Source organism: Fibroporia radiculosa (assembly GCF_000313525.1).
Source record: "Fibroporia radiculosa TFFH 294 genomic supercontigs, scaffold12940, whole genome shotgun sequence".
Classification (NCBI taxonomy): domain Eukaryota; kingdom Fungi; phylum Basidiomycota; class Agaricomycetes; order Polyporales; family Fibroporiaceae; genus Fibroporia; species Fibroporia radiculosa.
The window spans coordinates 87,570-108,059 of NW_012133478.1; the positions used below are offsets into that span (position 1 = coordinate 87,570).

Sequence of the window (20,490 nt, forward strand, 5' to 3'; positions counted from 1 at the left end):
GGTTTGGCCCTGGGACCTCGGATTTGAAGGTTGCTTTCGTGAGCTTAGACAGATCTTGCGAGTAATCTATCGCTATCGTATATGCTTTACTAGTCTACAAATGACGTTTATGCTCTGGAGAGTTGCAACGTTTCAGCCTTGGCAGTGAGCATCTAACGCGTAGTTTCGTATGTGTTTCAACGTGTCCAAGATTGATGCAGTTTGTGTGTCGACAATCTTGAGCGAGACGACCCGGAGTGGACTGGGCGGTTCGGGGGAGGGTCGGTGTTTCCTAGGAAGGCATGAGGAGAGCGCGGCCCGAGGGAGGCCAGACACTAAACCCACCCTGGCCCATCGCCATGGGAGTTGCACTAGCTCGTCCTTCTCTGCTCCGGCTTAAGCCTTTGTGAAGCATCCAGCTTTTGCGATGAGTACTGCTACCACCCCCAGGAAGGTCAACCCTCTGCTTGCAGCATATCTTGCGTCGCTCGCGGCTCATCCTTTGAAAACAAAGGCTGTGACCACGGGTAGGTAGCTTCCTGTCCACCTACTGTGTGCTGGCGTCGTTGATCATGGTTGTTAGGTGTCCTACAATTCTTTCAGGAGGTCTTAGCTACCCATCTTGCAGGAGTGCCTGCTCAACGTGTATCGAAGGATGGACCTCTATATGCTCGCGTGCTTGCTCAGGCGAAGGTCAATCCCAAGGCACCTAAGATGGCCCTTTATGGAATTCTGGTGTCCGCACCCTTGAGTCACAACTTAGTTGGCTATGTGCAGAAGCTGTTTGCAGGGAAGACTAGCCTGTCGGCGAAGATCGGCCAGCTCCTTGTGAGCAACTTCATTGTCGCGCCTCTACAGGTCGTAGGTCAGTACCTGGTACACCTCTGGCTGTGTATTTACTTCTCATGTTGGATATCCTTGGTCTTTCCAGTCTATCTCACTTGTACCTCCGTCATAAATGGTGCCAGAAATGTTGATGACGTAGTTAAAACATTGAAAGCCGGGTTCATGAGCGCTATGAGGGTAAGTGTCTATGTCTGACTTGCTGTGTCACGAATTGAGACATAATATACAGGTCACTTGGATGACACTACCTTTAACAATTGTGATCGCGCAACGATATCTTGCACCTGAGCTCTGGGTTCCGTTTATGAATTTGGTTCAATTCATTACCGGAGTAAGGACTTACCACATGGTCAAGATATTCTGAACTGATGTCCTTCCAGACCTACTTCAACACCAGGCTGAAGAAAATCCGCATGATGATGGATGCGAAAGCCAAAAAGGAAGGGGAAGAAAAGCGAGAGTAGCTCGCATGAAAGATCTTGGCTCCGACCCATCCCGCGATGACTAGACATTCTCCCGATAAGTTCGTACTTTTTGTGATACCGGCCTTGCGCGTCGTGGCGTTAGGAGTAATGCAATCCCCATAGTCGCTGGCTGTCCCCGCTCTTTCTCCGCATCTTTTCCGAGTGCTTCTAGCAATTTTCCAAGCTCGTGCGGTTGCTACGATAGACAAAGCGAAGCAATCGGCAGATAATAAGCATTCTAAGGTTTACATCAAACGAAATAAATTACCGTCCCATGTACAAGTAGCCCTTACAATCTTTTAGAGTGAGTGTCCCATGCCAACTACAGTAACACAAGGCAAGCTTCCCGGATAAGGCCCTTGTAAGTAATGTAAGTGTCGAGAACGCCAGACGTTTGCCGATGCTAGAGACCTGCTGTCTACCTGTTCTCCCACTTCTGTCTCTACTGTCCAACCGTCCAGTACGAAATTCCCAGGGCGGTCTACCCAGACTTTCACTTTGAATATGACAGACTCCAATGCCTCTAATGTCGCGCGATGAGTTAATCGGCCGGCGAAGCGAGGTCGTAACGGACTATGAGATTGAGTAGTGAGACGGATCATTACTAAGTTGCCGAACACGACTTACTGTCCATTATGCTGTTCTACTTTCGAATCGAACTTCATGACGACCCTACACGGATTGGTGGGCGAGTAATTTCGCAGGGTGAATGCAACGGGGACGCTGCATGGCCTATGGACCATCACGGTCAATGAGGTCACCAATCTGAGGAGGGACACCGATTCTACTCACCCGATGGAAAAGTCGTGGTTTACTATGTCATTGCTTTCCGTTGTCACCACCACTGGATCCAGTTCCAAATTCCACTCGGAGCCCCTAATCGCTTTCAAAATCTCTACTCGCTCTCGCTGGGTTTCAGCGTACATGGACCGCTTAACCTTTGCACTCTCCGCATCCTCTAAGATCTCCTTCAGCGGTGCATGGCTGGCTCCTAATATAAGTCCAGGAACCAAGATGTGGCCGTGGCGATTCTCCGACGGGATCTCCCAGAATAGCATGATATCAATAGTGTATGGATTATATAAGGGGAATATTGATTTGAGACTGTTGGCTGGTATGTGCGGATGTGAGGATGTAGTCGCGCGGAAAGCAAATGCTCGTTTCCCGGAGTGCATGAAATGGCACGTAGGAGGCGCAGAAACCGAAGTGATTGCGTTGGTCTGCAAATAGTTTAGCTTTTCAGACATGAATGTTGAAACGAGACAACCAACTGCTGTGATATGCGAACATAATAGGTCAACCGAAGGCGGATTTGTGGAATCCGGCTGGTTTCCCTGCACTACAGCCTGGAGCTTTTGGGCCACAAATTGCGAGATTGGCTTAATGGATTCAACTTCTTTCTGCCAAGGTCTGATACCCAGCGTTAGCCTGGTAATTTGGTGCGGTAACACTTTTCCGCTATGAAAGATCAGGGGTCCGATGTATCCATGACTAATGGAAGAGCTTACAGATGCAGCTGTGCTGGAAAATTACATAACCACATAGGACTCACTGTAGTGAGCTGCGAGAGTTGTATGCCCGTGAATCCTGTCACGTTTTCCACTTCCATGCTGAGCGCGAAAAGCTGGTCTAGCGCTTCACTTGGACGCCCATGTGCCACTACTTTCAGGATCGGCCTAACCTCATAATGACGTACCGCCCGAGCGTATCGGAAGGACATACTCTCAGACTGTGCCGAATGAGACATACGATGAAATAACATTGTTCATCAAACATACCTCCCGGAAAATAAATAGGAAACAAAGATCCTGTTCAGCCATTTGCGAAGCATGAAATGTAACAGAGAATTGCAGGTTCTCGCCAGGTGCGAGTTCAGATGATCCGTGGAGATCCGTCAGTGGCAGGCGTATCGGTTCTCCGGGAGCAAGAGAATTGTGTGAATGCAGGACCTCGCTTTGTGGCAATTGGAATAGCGAGTCTGCACACCGTTCGTCAATATTCACAGAGTCACTAGAGTACCACGAACCTTGTTTAGACGAGTCATCATTAACCCAAATCCCATCTTCCGTTCCTGTCACAAGCCATAGTTCACTGATCTTCTTCGACCCAGAGTTCGATAACCACAGCTTGAGACGTTTGTGCTCGCCATGAGCTAGGACCAGATGCCTATCGTCGACAAAGTTCGCAAACAATCTCTGACCAGCTTCTTCCACGTTCACCTTAATGACCACATCGGGTGCATAGGCCTTATTCTGCCTTTGTTGTGGTGTGTCGTGCAAGCGCCGTCCACGTACTGCCAGAGACTCTTTAGCTGGAAGTAGAGACAGAAAACTATATGTGACATGGGTAATCAGTAACGAAGCGGGTCTTCTGCACTTGATAGCGATCGGGATCTGCGATCGGGTATGAGAACGAGTAAATAGCCAGTATTATGGACACGAACAGTACGCATTTCCCGAGCTCCTAGTAAAATTTCGTCCACAATCTCCACGTCAACAATGTCCTTGACGTCCTTCGTTTCATCTGCGACAGCTTCTTTGACTATCACCGACAGCTCTGATAGCGACACTTCGACATCTAACGGATTCTGCATGGCAATGTCAACCCAGAAGTGCTCTGTAGTAGATAAATCAGTACAATCGGCACGGTACTCAGTCCGCACTGACCGTCTACAGCAGCCCTACAATTTCGTTCGAGTTTCTCCTTTCCGCGGGAGGCCCAGAAGTTCGACCAGTCATCTTCCAGTTTCGCCCATCTTGATGGATCTCCGTCGGTAATATCGTTGGGCAGTCGCACTCGAGTCTGCCTGGCTTGACAGAACATCACAGGTAACTGCAAGGAAGATGCCTCCCATTTATGTTGTTCGGTGGTCCTGAAATGCTACAAACAACGAAAGTAGTTAAAAGTGACCGATCATCACTGATAATGAGATCATCTCACCTTCAAGGCTACCCTAAAATCTTCCAGGTAAACTTTGTCTGCAGATATCTGGCCCTCCGTCGATCCACTTCCATTCATGAGATCTAAGGAAGTTATGCTACCAGCAAGTGGGGCTTTCCGCAGAAGACCAGTGAAATATCGAACAGCCCCCTCAGTGTCACCTGTCGTGTATAAGAGTCTTCCTGGAGAACAAAACAAATACGTCAATTCTAGTATTGCAGACAAAGAAAATACAATGGCACCAAGTTCATGCTCAATTCCAGGCAGCACAGATTCAAAACCTTTCCAACGGCGATGGTCTACGCCCTCGCTTTCCCAGAAAGAGGGAGAGATTTGTTTCGTATGGGGGGTTTTGTACAGTTCGTGTGCCTTCCGGAAGAAGTACATTGCAAGCGGTTTCTACACGAGAGTAATTTGGTCAGCTAAGTGTGGAGTATAGTGAAGGAATATGCATACGTGGCCGGATTTCTCAAACTTGTCCCCTGCAGACAAGTACCATAGAGCAGATCTTCTCCGTACACCCTTCTTCTCGCTGAGGAATGCCGCATGGGCAAGCAAAGCCGTAGCTGGAGGCTCTTCTGCCTTAATAGATCCTTAGTATATTTGACAAATGGTATATAGTGGAGAGATCTCTCCACTCAGCTGACTTATAAGTTTCGAGCCGAAATCGAGACGCATAGGCCAACAGAGTAGAGATATTTCAGACAGGAAAGGGCGACGTACACCTGCAGCAGCCTGCACCAACCATCGCTCCCCCTCCAGTACTGCACTCAGAAAATCCCGCTTGTCAATACCAATTGCCCATCGGACTGCAAATGACAATGCGCGTAACTGTGCGTGGGCTGGAGAACCATAAGCATGTGGACTAAGAGAATGTAAAAGAGTGATAGCATGCGCTACGTGTAACGCCAACGCGGGGGATGGGGACAACAATAAGGGAAGAATGTCCTATAAACCTCGTTCAGTCGGTGCATCCCCAACGATACAACATAACGCTTACAGAACCCCCTCGTCCTTCTTTCCTTAAATTCTCCCATACTGTAGTTGCCAGTTTGTAATCTCCCAGTACAGTAGCAAATTCAGCGAGTCGACGTTGCTGCGTCACAATACCACCACCTATGGTACCAATAGATGATACAGATGCCACAGAGCTTACAGAGTTGCTTGGTGCGTGAGACGAAACTTTGGACGAAATGGATGAAATGGAAGGGTTTGACCCATGTACAGGAGTAGCTGGGATCGATGAAGACGAAGCCACATTAGACGACCCAAACAACCTGCGGGTGGAAGAAAAGAGACGTGAAGGTAGCCGTCGCGATGATGAGAACTGCTTCATGTTAAGACCAAGCTTCTTACTGAATCCGAGATGACGTACATTCTCGTTCCAATCTATCACGCACTTTTCCATCCATGGTACAAGACTCATCACAACAAACTCGCGCACAAACTTGCCTGTTTGTTGGATATCACCTTCCGAGAGCCGCAATGTATGTCCACCAGTGGGGGCAGGCGAAGAAGCAGAAGGCTGTCTTCCCATGAGCATCGAAGGACCTGGAGAACGAGGGGCTGGAGACATAAGAAGTCTAGGAGTACTGGGTACGCTGAGCGCAGCCGGTGTTGGAGCCGGTGCAAGTGGTGGTGTTTCATAGGTCACACTTGGTGGTGGTGGCAGGCGAGGGGGGAGGGAGGGTACGGGCACCGGTGTAGGAAACGGGTCCGTAGGAAGTGCAAGGGGAAGTAGATAACTATGCAAACCGTACTGTTTTTTCACGGCGTTAAATAGGGCTTCTGCTCTAATTTAATGAGTATCAGCAGGGGTCTACTTTAGCCGCAAAAAGGAGAGATAAGATTGGACGTACATTGGGTCGGCTAGCGGCGATTTCGCGGGATGGATAATCAAGTAGTAACGTAAATATGTACGATCCACCCATGGGGGAAAGTCAACAGGTAGCGAATTAAGATCCTGCAAGGCTTGTAATGGGTTCGCCGCTCTTGTGGTCACAGCCATTATCACTGTGAATCATTGAATACACGCATCAGGTCAGCTTCTGTACGTACAATCCAGTGCACCCATGAGACGCACCTGCAACTGGATGGTTCCAGCCCTCGTCGGTGCTTGGAACATGATCACCCTCCACACACCTTTTCACTTCTTCCCACCATGGTGTCTTGTCATTCCATATGCTCTCTTTGACGTTAGCTTCCTGATTCGCCGCAGCTTGGGCATCTAGCATTTGGACCCAAGCTGGCGCGCGCATGCTCAAGCGCGAGCCAATCCAATCCATCATTCTTCCAGCACGCTGCTCTTCATCTTCATGAGTTGCAGACTCAATCTCATGTAGATCGGAGAAGCGAAGCGCAAATGAACTATGCGGGATTGATGCGAGAGAGGTTGTCCGAGTAGTCACTAAATAAGTCGCAGACACCGTCAGTTTCAAATTGCAAGATTTTTCATCTGTTTGCACACCTTGCGGGAGCGGTACAAAAGACTGCAGTGTTTGCGAAAGAGCAGGAAGAGAAGAAGCCTCGAACAGCTCCTCGACATCCGGAGAGGAGAGGATGCAAATGTGCGGACTAAGAGAAGTAGGCAATGTAGGTGCCATGTCCTAACACAGCGGCAGCGACAAGATGATACTTCAATTCTTGAAGCTTGATGCCTAATCACCCAGAGTTCGTCGCGTACTGGAGATCAAATATTAAAGAGACGAAACGTTGGTTGTGGGATAACGCAGGCGAACGGACGCCGCGCGCGACAAAGGTGAGCGCGACGCGCTCACGGCCGTCACGCATTTGCACTTTGTTCCAAGAAGAGTATCAAAGTCATGCACCATTCTGATTATTTTTTACTTCAACTGATAGCACATGATCAACACTAGAGGCCCAAGGGAGAAAAAAAAGTAAGTTTAGCATTCGCTATCGGGTACAGGTCAAATTTGATACAGTCGACAAATCTGCGTACTTATTACCGTGTATATGGATACAACATTTGTCTGTCTTTCATTCAAGCCACTTAGAAGAAACCGCCTCCAAACCCACCATCAAAACCTCCTCCGCCGAAGAGCCCACCTCCACCAAATCCTGGGTCAATGAAGTCATCCAGCACTTCGCCTAACAAAAGCCCTCCGGCCATGCCACCAAGGAGAGGCAAGCCCATGCCTCCCATTCCCTGATTTCTACTACCATAGCCACTGCCTAATCCACCTATCCCAGAACGATATGCGTACGGGTCACCCAGTGGCGGACCATACATCGATTGTCCAGCAAATCTGGGGTTACCATACGAATGAGAGGCATGCCACGAGCGATCATTGCGTGCCTGAGTCTCATATTGCTGTTGGCGTCGCGCTCTCATCTCCTGTCGCATCTATAGTCCATGGTCAGTAACTCAGAGCCCGTTATGACCAAGTCAATACTCACAGCTTCCTCTCGTCTTCTCGTGGCCTCTCTTTCTTCTCTCGTGCCCAACGTCTTGTCCTTCAGTTTGTTCAAAAACCCTCGATGCCTGTGTTCAACAGCAGGCGTGCCAGGTTGGGATGCCGCGTTCCGATCGACGACGTTTGGGACACCAAGAGTGGCACCTGAGCTGCTCGAACCCGAATACGAATGCCGTCTGGGTGAATATGGTGGAGGCTGGTCGTTAAGTTCACCTGCAACAAGCCTCTTCCTGATGTCTGGGTGTTCTCGCAAAAATACTTCGTCCTCAAAAGGGTGTACCCAGATGGAGCGTGGTGGTTGTGCTCTCGTGTCGACCTATTCAATGAATAGGTGAGTACTTTATAGGGAGTCAGACCAGGTCAGAACATACCCAGAACGGATGCTGTGTTCGTTGGTCGAATTCCTGACTCCACCCGTCCGGCAGAGCTGCTGAATCGTAATTCATGATATAACTGAGTAAGTGGTTTGTCGTCGGTGAAGGAACCTTCAGACTCAGGCCACTGCGATATTTGTATTGGCCCATAGGCGCCGCTGATGTCACTGCCACATGTGGCTTAGCTGCTGTGCAATTGAGTTTAAACTACGGGGCTACTTGGGGCTACTTAATCCGGGACGCTGACTCGGTGAAGCTGTGCGTATGTGTCTGCTATTATGCCCCAGCAATATGAAAGCTATCTCAGTCACAGTGTAACGCGGCTAGTGGCCAGGCACGATTGGAAGAAACCAGAAATTCACGTCGATTTCAAAATGTACCTGATGTAATGATAGTAATAGGATAACATGGCATAGTAGATTCCAGGATATTTGTGGGTGAACGTGTTCCGCTGACATGTCATCATTGGGCTCGTAACTGGTCGTTATCATTGTATATGATTATCACGGCTCTCCCGGAGTGGCCTAGTATGAATGACCTTGCAGAAAACGGATGAGTTGCCGTATTTCTCGCACCTTGCGGTCAGTAGGTAGCTAGAGTCCTAGTTCAGTTGTCTACCACTGCCGATAAGCAGTGCGACGGCTCACATCATAGAACTTGTGCATGTGGCGAGTGCGCTCTACACTCGCAGCTTCTTTCTTCGCCACCGTCTCGACGAACGTCCAGCGATCACGGTCAAGGATCTGATCTTTGGTACGGCTGTCTCGAGCTTTGGCTGATTGCACATCCTGCCGAGGAAAATTCCCAGACTGGAGTGGTATGTCCGAGATACTTGGCAATGACACACCCCAGTCCCTCTCTCCCGGTCCCCACTCAGAGTAATTTTGCTGTCGCTGAGGTGTGACCAGGACCTGCCTCCCACCCTCGCCTGTTTGGACACCCCAGATATCGCCACCGCCCCACACCTCCTCACCTGTGTCTCTCCCCCATCCATCATTACCATCTTGACCACAATAACCATCTGTCCTGTTCCATTCGTCCTCCAACCGCTCCAGGAATTCTTCCATCCGCCCCGCTTCTTCACCCCGTTCTGCCGCTAGGACTCCATCTTGCCAGAACGGAATGAGATCTCTCAGACGGTCGACCCGGCCCTGCCTCTCCCACTTCTGCAAATCGTCGTATGGTGTTGACTCAGGATTCCATCCCGAAAGGTCAGCAGGTTGCCATTCAAGGCTCTCATGTCTCGCAACTTTGCGAGCATGAGCATGACTGCGCTCGTGAAGTAAAGCGTCAGAACCCGACATGTGGTAGAATTTCCCATGAGCTGGAGTGCATAAGTTGCAATACCAGCCCTGATGCCCGCTCGCACGGCTAAAATCTATGTATGATAACATGACCAGGCGGAACAATAAATCCCAGAGTGGCAAACTCACGATGCCACTTCTGAAAACAGGGTGGGCGAGAAAGGGAAGACGAAGCTTGAGATGACGGACAGTTATAAGACATGGCGAAAGAAAAACTGGCCGGCGATATGAAGGAGGGGGAAGAGGACCGCGAAGTGATTGGAGGCGACGATCGTCTCAAGGAACTTGGAGTAATGGTATTAGTATTAGTCCGTCGGCGTAAGTCTTACATACTCGGGTTCACGTGTCCCATGGCTCGACTCCTCCTACTTTGTACATAGGTCATGTACTGGCCCAGTCTGCGAAGAGATGTCCCGAGTTCCAAGGCACACTCGGACAGATTAGGTATCGGCGAGTTTAAATAACTCACGGTTCGATCGGATATATAAGGCAGTGAGTGGGAAAAGGGCAGACAAGTCCACATATAGCATCGTAGTAAGTACAACAGACGCAAGTAGTGATAATTCGTCCGATCGACTACAGTTATGGTAAAGCGTCGAGTGCAACTTGTGCATGTAGTATTTGAACCTCTTGTCGAATAATTGTACACGGAGACGTGTCCAGCGTAAATATGGATAAAATATGGAATAAATCCGCTTTCATGTAGAGGTACCTGGAAGTGGATCAATCCATGTGCCATTCGGCCAGAGAGCAGCAGGCATAGTGTAATCCCCCGTTGTGCTACCGTCAGCACTAGTGTACTATAATCAAGCTTTATGAGAACGAGCCGCGTTTCAAACATCTATGGGGCTTACCGCGAGACGGAAGAAATGTGGTATTCCCGACTCCAGTGACGCAAATGAATAGTTAAGAGCAGTCCCAACGTACCGCTCAACATCATCGACGATGAGTGAGAACCCACCCCAGCCTTCGCTTGCATCAGGCAGCGCATTCCAGATGATTGTCTGATTACTGAATGGTATGACCGAATTCCACGTTGAAGAATTTGTAACGAACGATGGCATGGCTGATCCGGACGAACCATCTCCCTGAAGCTAAAGATGATGGATCAGAGATTTCGGCACCTTCGTCGACTCGAAATATGACTTACATCGGCTGCAGTCTGCAATATCGACGCAAAACCCCATGCGGCTACACCATTCAGGAACATCCCCAACAAAAATCCCTGGTAGATTGCTGACAGACGAGTGGGGAAGCCCGTACCAGGTACGAGGACCATTGCAAGTATATAGTGGTGCAGCCTGAACTCAAGCTCAGGCAGCAATGCTAGTACAAGAGCCACGAGTCCGCCGAAAATATACCACGAGGCGTAGTAGGGTAACCATCCTGTCTTACGGATTACCCGTATTTGATTGAGAACAATCGCAAGTAGGATAACCAATATAATGATCAACGCTGTAATGGCTCCTGGCTGCGTGCTCAAGTCTGCCGCAGTAAGTTTTTCGATAGGGATCTTGTCCATGGTAAGATTCGTCAGAACACCCGTCCAAAACGTGGGAAGATACCAAACGGAGGCTTCTATAGGTGCATTCCTGAACGCTGGTAGGGTGAATCTAAATGCAAGTCTCCAGAACGCGTATGTGACGAACAGCGCAGGGAGAAAGGCCGCAAACGCTTCGTCGAGCGGTGGAGGCGTCCCCATTGGCTCAGAGAATAAAGCAACATGCCAAAAACCAATGCAGACCAGACTCCAGAAGGTCACAATTGGCTGCGGACGCAGGAGGAGGAAGATGAGCGCTGTTATAATGACATTCCAGGCAAGCGCAGGTGTACGGAGATCGGCGCAGGAGTGTAGCGGCGTGGTAGGCAGAAAGCGGAACGATAAAGGAAATACAGTCGGAAATCCGATGGAAGTCAGCCCATTCGCAGTAAATGGGAGATAGTCTGTGTAATTCCCGACAAGAGCAAGCGATGCACAACCGCCCTTCGAATTCGAGATGAGCCCTCTGACGTAGTGTGTGAATATGTCAACCATCAAATAGCTGACATTTCCGATAAGAACTTACGCTTGTATTGCAGCGGCACATATAAAAGTGTCTCCTCGATATGTCGTGTTTGCATCTCCCCCTCCAACAATCAAGGGAGCCCAATCCACTTGGACGTCGCCAACTGTGCGCGGATTCTGCAACACCACTGAACTACATTGAGCAGGACATCTGAAATCAAATGACGAATTGTCGAATGGCATGCAGTTTTCTCCATTGAGCCCACAACCATTGTTGGCGGCCCAATAAGTTGCTGTACAGCCGATGAACGATTCCGCTGGTGTCAAAAAAGATTGGGCGCGGGAAAAGAATGCAAAACCAATGATATATCCGATAGCCAAAACGACAAATAACCAAGGATTGGTGAACGAACGTGTAGCATGAACGAGTACGGGTTCCAGAGCGAGGCTGTGTGTGTATCGCCCAGTGTTCAGACTCAATGTCAGAAAAGGAGTTGGTTCTGTAGGCGGGAAACTGTTAGGAGCCACAAAACACAAAGGCGTATCAAGCTCACCTGGCAGGTCCACTTTCGGACGAGGCCCTCTCAGGTACAATATTAAACGAGTCAGCCGAGGATACTTCAGCGCCAGCACCCCACTGAACCTTCGATACCACGGATCAGGTATAGTAGCCGATGTCGAAGTGTACGCTTCGAATTCGAAAGCCTTCCCAGGAGATACTGATCTCGGAGAGGCCTTAGCAGACTCGCAGTCGACGTCAACATGAGTCGCGCGGGACGATTCCGTTACTGAACTGGAGTCCATCTGGAATCATAAAACGCAGTAGAAGGCGTCGCGACGATGGGTCAGCAACATAGGGGGGAGAGGAGAAGTTGTCAAATATGGCGCAGCGATGGCATGTCGGTGAGCGGCGCGCGGGCTCAGCTCACACGCGTGCCTATAGATACTCAGATTTGACCCCGCGAGTGAGCTGGGCGGCCGTGTATACCGTCAGGTCGATAAGTTGGTCGATGGCAAGAATAGCCCTTGGGAAATGATTCGTCCATGATAGGCTCGAGGAAGAGCCAGCACAAAGTTGTACCGTGACGCGTGGGCACTTCTGGTACTCTACCTAGTGGCAAAGTCCCTTGAACAACAGCTAGTCTCTTGTGAGCAGAGTAAGATACTTCCTTCAACCTTCGCTTTTGTAGGCTTCGTCGGGTACCCGTATCTGACACCGCCTGCTATCAATGTCGGGTGGTCGCTATCGATAGGCGTCTGCCGCTGCGGCAAGTCATGTCTACAACCAAATAAACCACAACCGCAGATATGAGGCGCGTCCATGAACGCGTTCAGTCCTCCTTGTCACACAGGACCTTTTGTTGAGGGAATAACCTTCTGCCTCTGTGCTCCTGGTGGTATAGTAATCTCTCCATTTCAGATGTGCTCGAGCGACGTTTTGAACGAATAAATCAAGAATCTAGCCATCATGCTAAATCACTGGTGTGAATAGCACGGATGGAGTCCAAATGTTATGGAGTGTACGAGAGCAGATGCACCGAAGAAGGACAGAGAGAAAACAAGACGAACGCCGCACCTTGAAGCTGAACGTCTGAAGTATGGGTATTCGAGACCATGAAGTTGACGGTATGCCACATCGACGCGACTAAATTTCATGCTCCGCCTCCTCACGCCCACTGTAATTCAGAGTTCCGCTTCAACGAGGGAGAAGCAGCACGAAATTGTACACGCGTGGGTATCGCCGGCACTCGAGCTAGTGGTAAGAGTCCAAGAACAGCCGCCAAAAAGCCGAAACGTGTGCAATATTCGCTCGATCGTGGCAGTTCGCATCTAACTGGCGGACACAGCCGACTGGAGCTCACTGCGCCGCATACATTGCTGTGCTTGAAGTGCGAACAAACCTTTCCGTACATCATAAATAGCCCCATCAGCGCAGGGTTGACTATCTTTTATCCTGCTCTTGTCTTTCTACCAAATTGTCCACCATGGCTGTACCATCCAACATGTCCGTCCTCAATCTTTCCGGAAAATATATACTTGTAAGAGTGCCTCAGACATCTGTTGATATGGCATTCACTGGCAATATAGAGCAAGTCGCTGAGCGACAATACAGATGAAATTCTGCGGCTGCAGGGCGTCGGCTGGATGACACGCAAGATTATTCAAGTCGGAACTTTGTATCTTACCGTCAAACACTATTCTGATGATTCCGGCATCGAACATATTGATATCCTCCAAACCCTCTCTGGACTGTCAAGCAGTGACGAAGATCGCATACTAGATGCGACACCCCGACCATACGAGGATGATGTATTCGGCAAAGTAATATCTGTTTCAAGGCGTGTCAAGGTGGCGGAGATCGACAATCAATGGCTATTATCGCGTTGGACGGAAGATACAGTGCAGGAAAGTTTAGTGTTGACACAGGCGGATAGTGATACACCCAATAGTGGGACGACGTGGACCGCCATACAGGTGAGCCGTCCATTTGTTGTACTACAAGTGAGTTAACTGTAACTTTTGCGTCTCACTCGAAGGCATGGGGATTCCAAGTAGTAAAAGACGAGAAAAGATATGCAAGAAACATCGACTTCACTGGACCTAAAGGAGAGAAGATACATGCGCGTCTTGTCTATGACTATCGTGAGTTACTATGAATGAACCCCTCGACGCGTTAATATTGGTATTGCAGAGGGGCCTGTATAATCCAGTTCGCATTGATACGTTGTAGAACGTGGGACACTTCAGGATGTAAATGTCTGTAAATAAGATATAGGTCGACTTCTTACCTATCAGTACCAACCGTAACTTGGCTAAGGGCGACCAAACTTTGGTGGAAAGACGGTAATGACTTTCCAAACCGCATCTTTGCCTCTTTCCCAAGCCTGTAGTCCTCTGCTTTCGTCGCCACCGAATTCAACCATCACCCCATCTCGAGACCACTCGCACCAGATTCCGATCGATCCAGATGACGGACCTGCACCTCCTCCCTTGCGTTCCGGCTCTCCCATGGATTCGACAAATGCCTTCCCAGTTGTCTCTCGATTAATTTCAATGAAACTGGGACGTGACTTGGTCTCCCCTTCCGTTTGACCAGGACACAGTGTCAAGACAAGGGGGGATATCGGATAGCTCGAAAAAACGGATTTGAGCCTGCTCCCGGATCCTGAAGTTGTTCCGGATTTGAGACCATTGTAAATGTCAATGCCATCCAGGATGAGATTGGCCGCGTTCAGATCTTCCACCTTCAGCTCCGTCTTCGGTTTATAGCCGTTGACGGGCTTGAAGAGTAAACTGAGACCAAGTGGATAATAGTTGAAGTAAACAGCATCTGGATACGATTTTACTTCAGGCGACGCCGATCGAAATTCTGAAAGTGCGTTCTCCAGTATCGTAATGTGCGCAGTAAGTTCGGAGGAAGAGGGGCTAAGACCGAGCAACTGCTTGATATCAGGCAAGGCGGTAGCCATTGCTTCAATGGCTTTAAGCGCCTGTATTCGGCCCTCGAGCATGTGTGAACACGTGACAATGACGCGCTTCCATCGTCGCGTTCGCCAGGCGCATATGTGCTCTTTCATGTTCGACCACGACGTCGATTATGGATCCTCCTATCAAGAAGAGGGCTCAGAATGCGGAAGAGAAGAAGTATTTGAAACAAAGAATAGCCAGTGATGCGGGATCCATCACTGACTATTTCTTTCCCCTCCGCTATCCCATCAAGCTGCTCGGAGACATAATGGCAGCCATTTTCCGCCTCGCCAGCCCCTACACGCCTAATCTTATCCCCCTTGCCGTATTTCTGCTGTCAATACCTATAATCATATTTCTCTCGTTCTCTGCTGGTTGGCTCGTGTGGAGGAGCGTTGCGATAGCTTGGGAAGTCGATCTTCCTTTGCAGTTTGGGTACGTCTGTAAGTGTGTACGGAGAGATAATCTAACATCTTCATGATCATGCATGACAGAGATGGGTTTTCTCCGTATGCGGAGGTCGCTTTGCCGAACATCATTACGAGACAACCCTATGACATATCTGTGCATCTGGTAGTTCCCGCTACGGAGCCAAATTTCAACCTTGGGAATTTTATGACAACCTTGACGCTAGCTACATCTTCCAATAGGACCTTAGCACACATTCGAAAGCCCGTGCGTATGCTCCTACTCCGTAAATCATTTTGCGTTCTCACTACACCGCATATAGTCTATCATTATGCCGCGGCCGTCTGTGCCTTGGTCCTTCTTGTCCAATTGGCCAGGCACTGTCGATCTCAACATACCCCTGCTATCATCGTTCGCCTTTGATGTCACTCGTGCTACTGCAAAAGTCGAATTCGGACGTAGAGACCATTGGAGGAGTTTAGGCAATGGTGAGGGTCGCGAACTAAGCGTCCTTTCTGCCATGCTGCGCGGTGTTGTGATTCACAAGGGAATACGGCGAGTATATTCGAGGACATATAAAAAACATTGCTGATTGCATTGATGATTCATTAGTGGGGTTGTTTCGCGTTTCCCATTACTCTCTTCACTGGCCGCCGCAGGAGCTTTCCTTTTTATCTCCTTCGTTATACTTGCCTCATGCCTCCTTCCTGCACTCGAACTCCGCTTTAACAGTGACCCCCATTTGCATGATTCTCCGCCGCGTATGCGTAGGCGGCCCCGTCGTCGTCCTAGTACAAGCACGTTAGAGACTGATGAAGTTCGTGCCCGAAAGGCAAGGGCTCACAAACGAAGTAGGAGTGCTAGTGCAGCCCAACAGCGCATGAATGTTGACGTGAGTGCCTCCTTTCGGTTTGACATGCATGTCCTAATGTCGGAGTACAATAGGATAAGCCGCCGCTGAATATTCAGCCGAAGTTGGAACCTGAGTATGACCTCGATCCGCTGGATCCGGAGTTCGATATATCTCTAGGTCTCTACACGGACTCACAAACTGATATAAAACTGGATGAACAGTTCGAGCTCGAGCGTAGTTCAGGAGAGGATTACGCATACCCTCTTCCACTTGCTGGGCCGTCGGATTCACACGAGTTTGAACCAGAGTTTCCGTTACGCCGCCGACGTTCGTTTCGGAGACGGTCTTTGACGAATCCCAGAGATGACTTTGATGCATGATTCCCACTGTTTTTTTTACACTTTATATGGTGTTTGTAGTATTAGTTACTCTTCCGTTAGCATTTATGCACGAACTTTGAATGTACTTAACAGAGCTGTCGTACTCTAATGAAAAGTACAATGATAATGTGCGTAAAATCTGCCTATGCATATCGAGATTCCAACCTTGCTCAAGCACGGGAGAGAAATCGAAATCAAAGGGCATATCACTCACACAGCATCCAACATGCGTCCGAGTCAAGCTTTTAATTCCATTTCTAGCTTCTCGCTCTGCGCACCTTCCCCTTTAGATGGCGGACTATCGCCTGTGAGCCCTTTCACTAGATCGTTGGCATCGTCACCCCCTAAACCAAGCTCCTCTACAAGAGCCAGGAGCTCATCCTCTGTTACGCTGACACCCTGAAGACGAGAGTCGCCTAATTCCTCTCCAGCATCAATATCTGTCTCGGACCTCTTTGCACCTGAAACTACCCTTCCCTTGCTCTTCAAAGGGCTGGCTGATGGAGATGAGGTGGCTTGGTGATGTGGATGCATTTGGGCAGGGGTGTAAGCTCCCGCCACGCCCACTGGCTTAGCGGGAAGAGCGGGTTGATCATCTTCGAAGGGCTTATAGTCTTCGTTTAGACGGAGAAATTGTTCCAGCTCGCCGAACTCGACGGCTTCTTCGCTAAGCCAGAGCATCAGTTGTGGGTGCAGAATAAAAAGGAACAAGACGCACAAATCTGAGAAAGCCTAACAGAGTGGTAAAGCAAACAGATGAAGAATTGTACTTTGCGCCAATGGAAATATGATCTCGTACCCCAGCAAACTCTCCACCGATGAGAATTCCAGGCAGCTGCTGTTTGTCTGTGTGCGTGTGGTTCAGATGGACTAGCGAGGCACAGGTAGCAAAGGGTAGACCGTACTAGCCTCGTGGAGCTTTTCTGCGCCATAACTTCTTCGCATCCTCATCGGATGCAAGATCATAAGAGATGAAGGAGACCTTCTTGACCTGCAGAACGCGGAGTATGTACTCTGCGAGAGAGCAAGTGAGTGTGGACTATCTGGGAGAGATCGTTCGCGGGAGACTAACCTTGTCTCTGGCGGACTGTGGGCGAAGATATGATAGTAGTGAGGAAGAGCTGGATGGGAGGTGGCGCCATGGTCGTTGATGCTCAAACTTGCAGTCACTGAGTCGGATGTGGGTAGTAGTACTAGAGGCGCTCAGAGGCGCGTCGGGCACGTGCCGCGTTCATTCGGCCCCATGACGCGCGCATCCCCGCGTTCCTCCCGGTTCGTGTATCCGAAGGCGAATCCTCCCAGCGGCACGTCTCGCTAATATAATACCTGCGCCAACAGCTTTGGGTGTTCACACTCTAACATTGAACGCCCCTCATAATGCTGTCGAAGAAACTTCCCCGTTCAGGTCGCCATCTTCTGCGACGATCATTCGCTACTGTCATTAAGCCCCCACTCAGTGCGCTGGGTGCCTCCGCTCGTGCCAAGGCAGAGCAACTGTCCGCAGACTGGAAAGGTACCAGTGCAACTGGAGAGAATACGAAAAATTTTCTAGGTGGAGAGTTCGTGGAAAGTAAAACGCAATCGTGGATCGACGTCGTTGACCCTGTACGCTTCTCCTGTGTTTAAGATCATTGGAACACATTGATCTTCTAGACGTACAGGCGACACAAACATTGCTCACACGCGTTCCGGAGACAACATCGTCCGAGTTCGAGCAGGCTGTAGCCGCAGCGTCAGAAGCGTACACGACATGGAGCCGTACTAGTGTACTTACTCGTCAGCGGTTTGCTTTGGAGTAAAACATATCTCTGACTCTCCTTACGAATCATGGCTCATGTATGTGTTTTAGGCTACAGCATCTCCTTCGCAATAACGCGGACGCGATTGCGAATAGTATTGTCCTTGAGCAGGGTAAAACTCTGACAGGTGCTTGACTACCTCAAATATCAGTTGTGCTGGAAGCTGAAGGAAGTCTATCAGATGCGCATGGTGATCTTCTGCGAGGTTTACAAGTTGCTGAAACGACATGCAACATTACAAGCGCACTTCTGGGTGACACCATCGAAGGTAATACATCCTGTATGCTGCCGCCCTGGACATGTCTCACATCGTACATTGCTAGTTAGCAAAGACATGGATACCTCTACACGACGGTTACCCCTAGGTGTTTGTGCAAGGTGATAGTACCAGCCTCGCGGCTTGTGTTGCTGCTGTACTGATCTCGTGTGCTCTCAGTATTGCACCTTTCAACTTCCCAGCGTGAGTACACTTCTTACATGACTGTATGGTCATTTTGTTTAATTGATGCTTTAGTATGATCCCTCTCTGGACCATCCCAATGGCGCTCACCACGGGCAACACGCTTATTGTCAAGCCCTCTGAGCGCGACCCCGGAGCAGCGATGATCATTGCCGAGCTTTGCCAACGCGCAGGATTGCCCGCGGGTGTGCTGAATGTTGTTCATGGAACGGTACCTACAGTGAATGCGATATGCGACCACCCATCTATCAAGGCAGTTAGCTTTGTAGGTGGCGATCGTGCCGGAAAGCATATCTATGAAAGGTGAGCGCCACTTGTAACTGATTGGTGAATCAAACTGACATGTTGCAGGGGACGCAAGAGTGGCAAGCGTGTCCAGGTCTGTAAATTAGGTAGCTCGAACCGGACAAGTTGCTCACGATTATATCAGTGTAATATGGGCGCGAAGAACCATGCGGTATTAATGCCTGACGGTAAGATCGCTAGTCAATTTCATAAAAATCAGAACGCTGATGAATATGAAAGCGAACATGAACCATGCCCTCAACTCTCTGATTGGGGCTGCCTTCGGTGGTACGATTGATTGTATCATTTTACTCCTTGAGAATTAATATGGTTGCTGTTACTATTGGTAGCTGCTGGTCAACGTTGCATGGCTGTTTCAGTGGGTAAGTGGCTCGTGTCCCTCAGACAGGAGCGCTGGTGACCATCCCTGTAATGTAGCTGTTCTAGTTGGGAACTCTCAGAGCTGGCTACCAGAGCTGTGCGAGCGGGCAAGCAAACTCAGCGTGAATCAAGGCTTTGAGAAGGGTGCAGACCTGTGCGTAACATCTGTATCTCAACGCGAATTCACTTTATTTCGTGTTCGTCAGCGGTCCTGTGATATCTCCTGCAGCTAAACAGCGCATCACTAGTCTGATTGCGTCGGCAGAAGAGCAAGGTGGAAAAGTTGTGCTTGATGGGCGTGGAAAGCAGGTCCCTGGGTATCCTGACGGTAATTGGATTGGTCCCACCGTTGTCGAAGCAACTGTGGATATGCGGTGCTACCGGTAAGATATCTTTCGTCGTGGTTGGCTCCGTAATGTCTACTGACTGCGATACGCCAGCGAGGAGATATTTGGCCCGGTGTTGGTTGTCCTCAAAGCTGATACGCTTGACGATGCGCTCGCCATCATTAATTCTAATCCCTACGGCAATGGCACTGCTATCTTCACACAGAGCGGTGCGACGGCTCGGAAATTCGAAAGAGAAGTTGAGGTAGGACAGGTGGGTATCAACGTGCCCATTCCTGTCCCGCTTCCTATGTTTTCTTGGAGTGGGAACAAGGTGCGTACTCGAATGGGTGCTTCTATAGCCATATGTTCATTTTGGTGTGAAGGGGAGTTTCTTGGGTGATGTACCATTTTATGGCCGAGGGTAAATCTTTCCGGTCTTTCGGCTTCCGGCTGCTAATAATCGACCCTGATACAGAGGTGTCGACTTTTACACGCAAAATAAGGTAAGTTACTTGATCCTGTGAGTTCGACACGGAGTAGCTCAATTGGATGACCCGGCTAGACTACGACTGCATTGTGGAGAGCGGAGGATGCCATCGGCAACAAGGCTTCTGTGGATATGCCCACTCATCATTGAGGGCACTCCACATTCAGGCAACGTACGCAAAACCTTGGCTTTGACACAGTATCACTAACCACACCCTGACAGCATGTTTGCCACCTTTATGACAAGCCTGGATTTGCAAGCATTCATACATGAACTCTCATGCCCAACTATCTC

The 20,490-nt window shown here is 49.5% G+C and overlaps 9 protein-coding genes across 9 annotated transcripts; 4 read left to right on the forward strand and 5 right to left on the reverse strand.

Annotated features, from left to right (window-relative positions):
• Window positions 1-406: 406 nt before the first annotated feature.
• On the forward strand, window positions 407-1,289 carry FIBRA_07386 (uncharacterized protein; the record flags this gene model as incomplete). Its single annotated transcript, XM_012329070.1, has 5 exons — window positions 407-506; window positions 563-844; window positions 911-1,002; window positions 1,055-1,156; window positions 1,206-1,289. 5 exons carry the CDS (start codon window positions 407-409, stop codon window positions 1,287-1,289), a joined length of 660 nt encoding a protein of 219 aa, XP_012184460.1.
• Window positions 1,290-1,588: 299 nt separating this feature from the next.
• FIBRA_07387 (uncharacterized protein) lies at window positions 1,589-6,832 on the reverse strand (the record flags this gene model as incomplete). Its single annotated transcript, XM_012329071.1, has 17 exons — window positions 1,589-1,862; window positions 1,917-2,021; window positions 2,082-2,509; window positions 2,561-2,747; window positions 2,798-3,018; window positions 3,068-3,267; window positions 3,316-3,682; window positions 3,733-3,905; window positions 3,956-4,169; window positions 4,230-4,411; window positions 4,472-4,628; window positions 4,686-4,822; window positions 4,877-5,177; window positions 5,230-6,022; window positions 6,089-6,242; window positions 6,313-6,636; window positions 6,697-6,832. 17 exons carry the CDS (start codon window positions 6,830-6,832, stop codon window positions 1,589-1,591), a joined length of 4,353 nt encoding a protein of 1,450 aa, XP_012184461.1.
• A 407-nt stretch (window positions 6,833-7,239) lies between these two features.
• Window positions 7,240-9,341, reverse strand: FIBRA_07388 (uncharacterized protein; the record flags this gene model as incomplete). The annotated part of the gene is made up of 5 exons (XM_012329072.1): window positions 7,240-7,593; window positions 7,647-7,979; window positions 8,035-8,222; window positions 8,576-8,630; window positions 8,685-9,341. The coding sequence occupies 5 exons, from the start codon at window positions 9,339-9,341 to the stop codon at window positions 7,240-7,242; spliced, it is 1,587 nt and encodes a 528-aa protein (XP_012184462.1).
• Window positions 9,342-10,039: 698 nt separating this feature from the next.
• FIBRA_07389 (uncharacterized protein) lies at window positions 10,040-12,150 on the reverse strand (the record flags this gene model as incomplete). The annotated part of the gene is made up of 4 exons (XM_012329073.1): window positions 10,040-10,141; window positions 10,196-10,435; window positions 10,492-11,347; window positions 11,408-12,150. 4 exons carry the CDS (start codon window positions 12,148-12,150, stop codon window positions 10,040-10,042), a joined length of 1,941 nt encoding a protein of 646 aa, XP_012184463.1.
• Window positions 12,151-13,331: 1,181 nt separating this feature from the next.
• On the forward strand, window positions 13,332-14,052 carry FIBRA_07390 (uncharacterized protein; the record flags this gene model as incomplete). Its single annotated transcript, XM_012329074.1, has 4 exons — window positions 13,332-13,385; window positions 13,435-13,821; window positions 13,884-13,989; window positions 14,039-14,052. The coding sequence occupies 4 exons, from the start codon at window positions 13,332-13,334 to the stop codon at window positions 14,050-14,052; spliced, it is 561 nt and encodes a 186-aa protein (XP_012184464.1).
• Window positions 14,053-14,159: 107 nt separating this feature from the next.
• On the reverse strand, window positions 14,160-14,858 carry FIBRA_07391 (uncharacterized protein; the record flags this gene model as incomplete). Its single annotated transcript, XM_012329075.1, has 1 exon — window positions 14,160-14,858. One exon carries the CDS (start codon window positions 14,856-14,858, stop codon window positions 14,160-14,162), a length of 699 nt encoding a protein of 232 aa, XP_012184465.1.
• An 86-nt stretch (window positions 14,859-14,944) lies between these two features.
• FIBRA_07392 (uncharacterized protein) lies at window positions 14,945-16,455 on the forward strand (the record flags this gene model as incomplete). Its single annotated transcript, XM_012329076.1, has 5 exons — window positions 14,945-15,249; window positions 15,309-15,489; window positions 15,545-15,710; window positions 15,882-16,114; window positions 16,168-16,455. 5 exons carry the CDS (start codon window positions 14,945-14,947, stop codon window positions 16,453-16,455), a joined length of 1,173 nt encoding a protein of 390 aa, XP_012184466.1.
• Window positions 16,456-16,692: 237 nt separating this feature from the next.
• On the reverse strand, window positions 16,693-17,597 carry FIBRA_07393 (uncharacterized protein; the record flags this gene model as incomplete). Its single annotated transcript, XM_012329077.1, has 3 exons — window positions 16,693-17,122; window positions 17,361-17,469; window positions 17,528-17,597. The coding sequence occupies 3 exons, from the start codon at window positions 17,595-17,597 to the stop codon at window positions 16,693-16,695; spliced, it is 609 nt and encodes a 202-aa protein (XP_012184467.1).
• A 235-nt stretch (window positions 17,598-17,832) lies between these two features.
• On the forward strand, window positions 17,833-20,346 carry FIBRA_07394 (uncharacterized protein; the record flags this gene model as incomplete). Its single annotated transcript, XM_012329078.1, has 17 exons — window positions 17,833-18,060; window positions 18,117-18,250; window positions 18,305-18,381; window positions 18,436-18,522; window positions 18,578-18,632; window positions 18,691-18,714; window positions 18,769-19,017; window positions 19,066-19,093; window positions 19,145-19,187; window positions 19,240-19,287; window positions 19,350-19,382; window positions 19,438-19,534; window positions 19,587-19,763; window positions 19,821-20,040; window positions 20,093-20,130; window positions 20,185-20,212; window positions 20,272-20,346. 17 exons carry the CDS (start codon window positions 17,833-17,835, stop codon window positions 20,344-20,346), a joined length of 1,641 nt encoding a protein of 546 aa, XP_012184468.1.
• Between the last annotated feature and the right edge of the window lie 144 nt (window positions 20,347-20,490).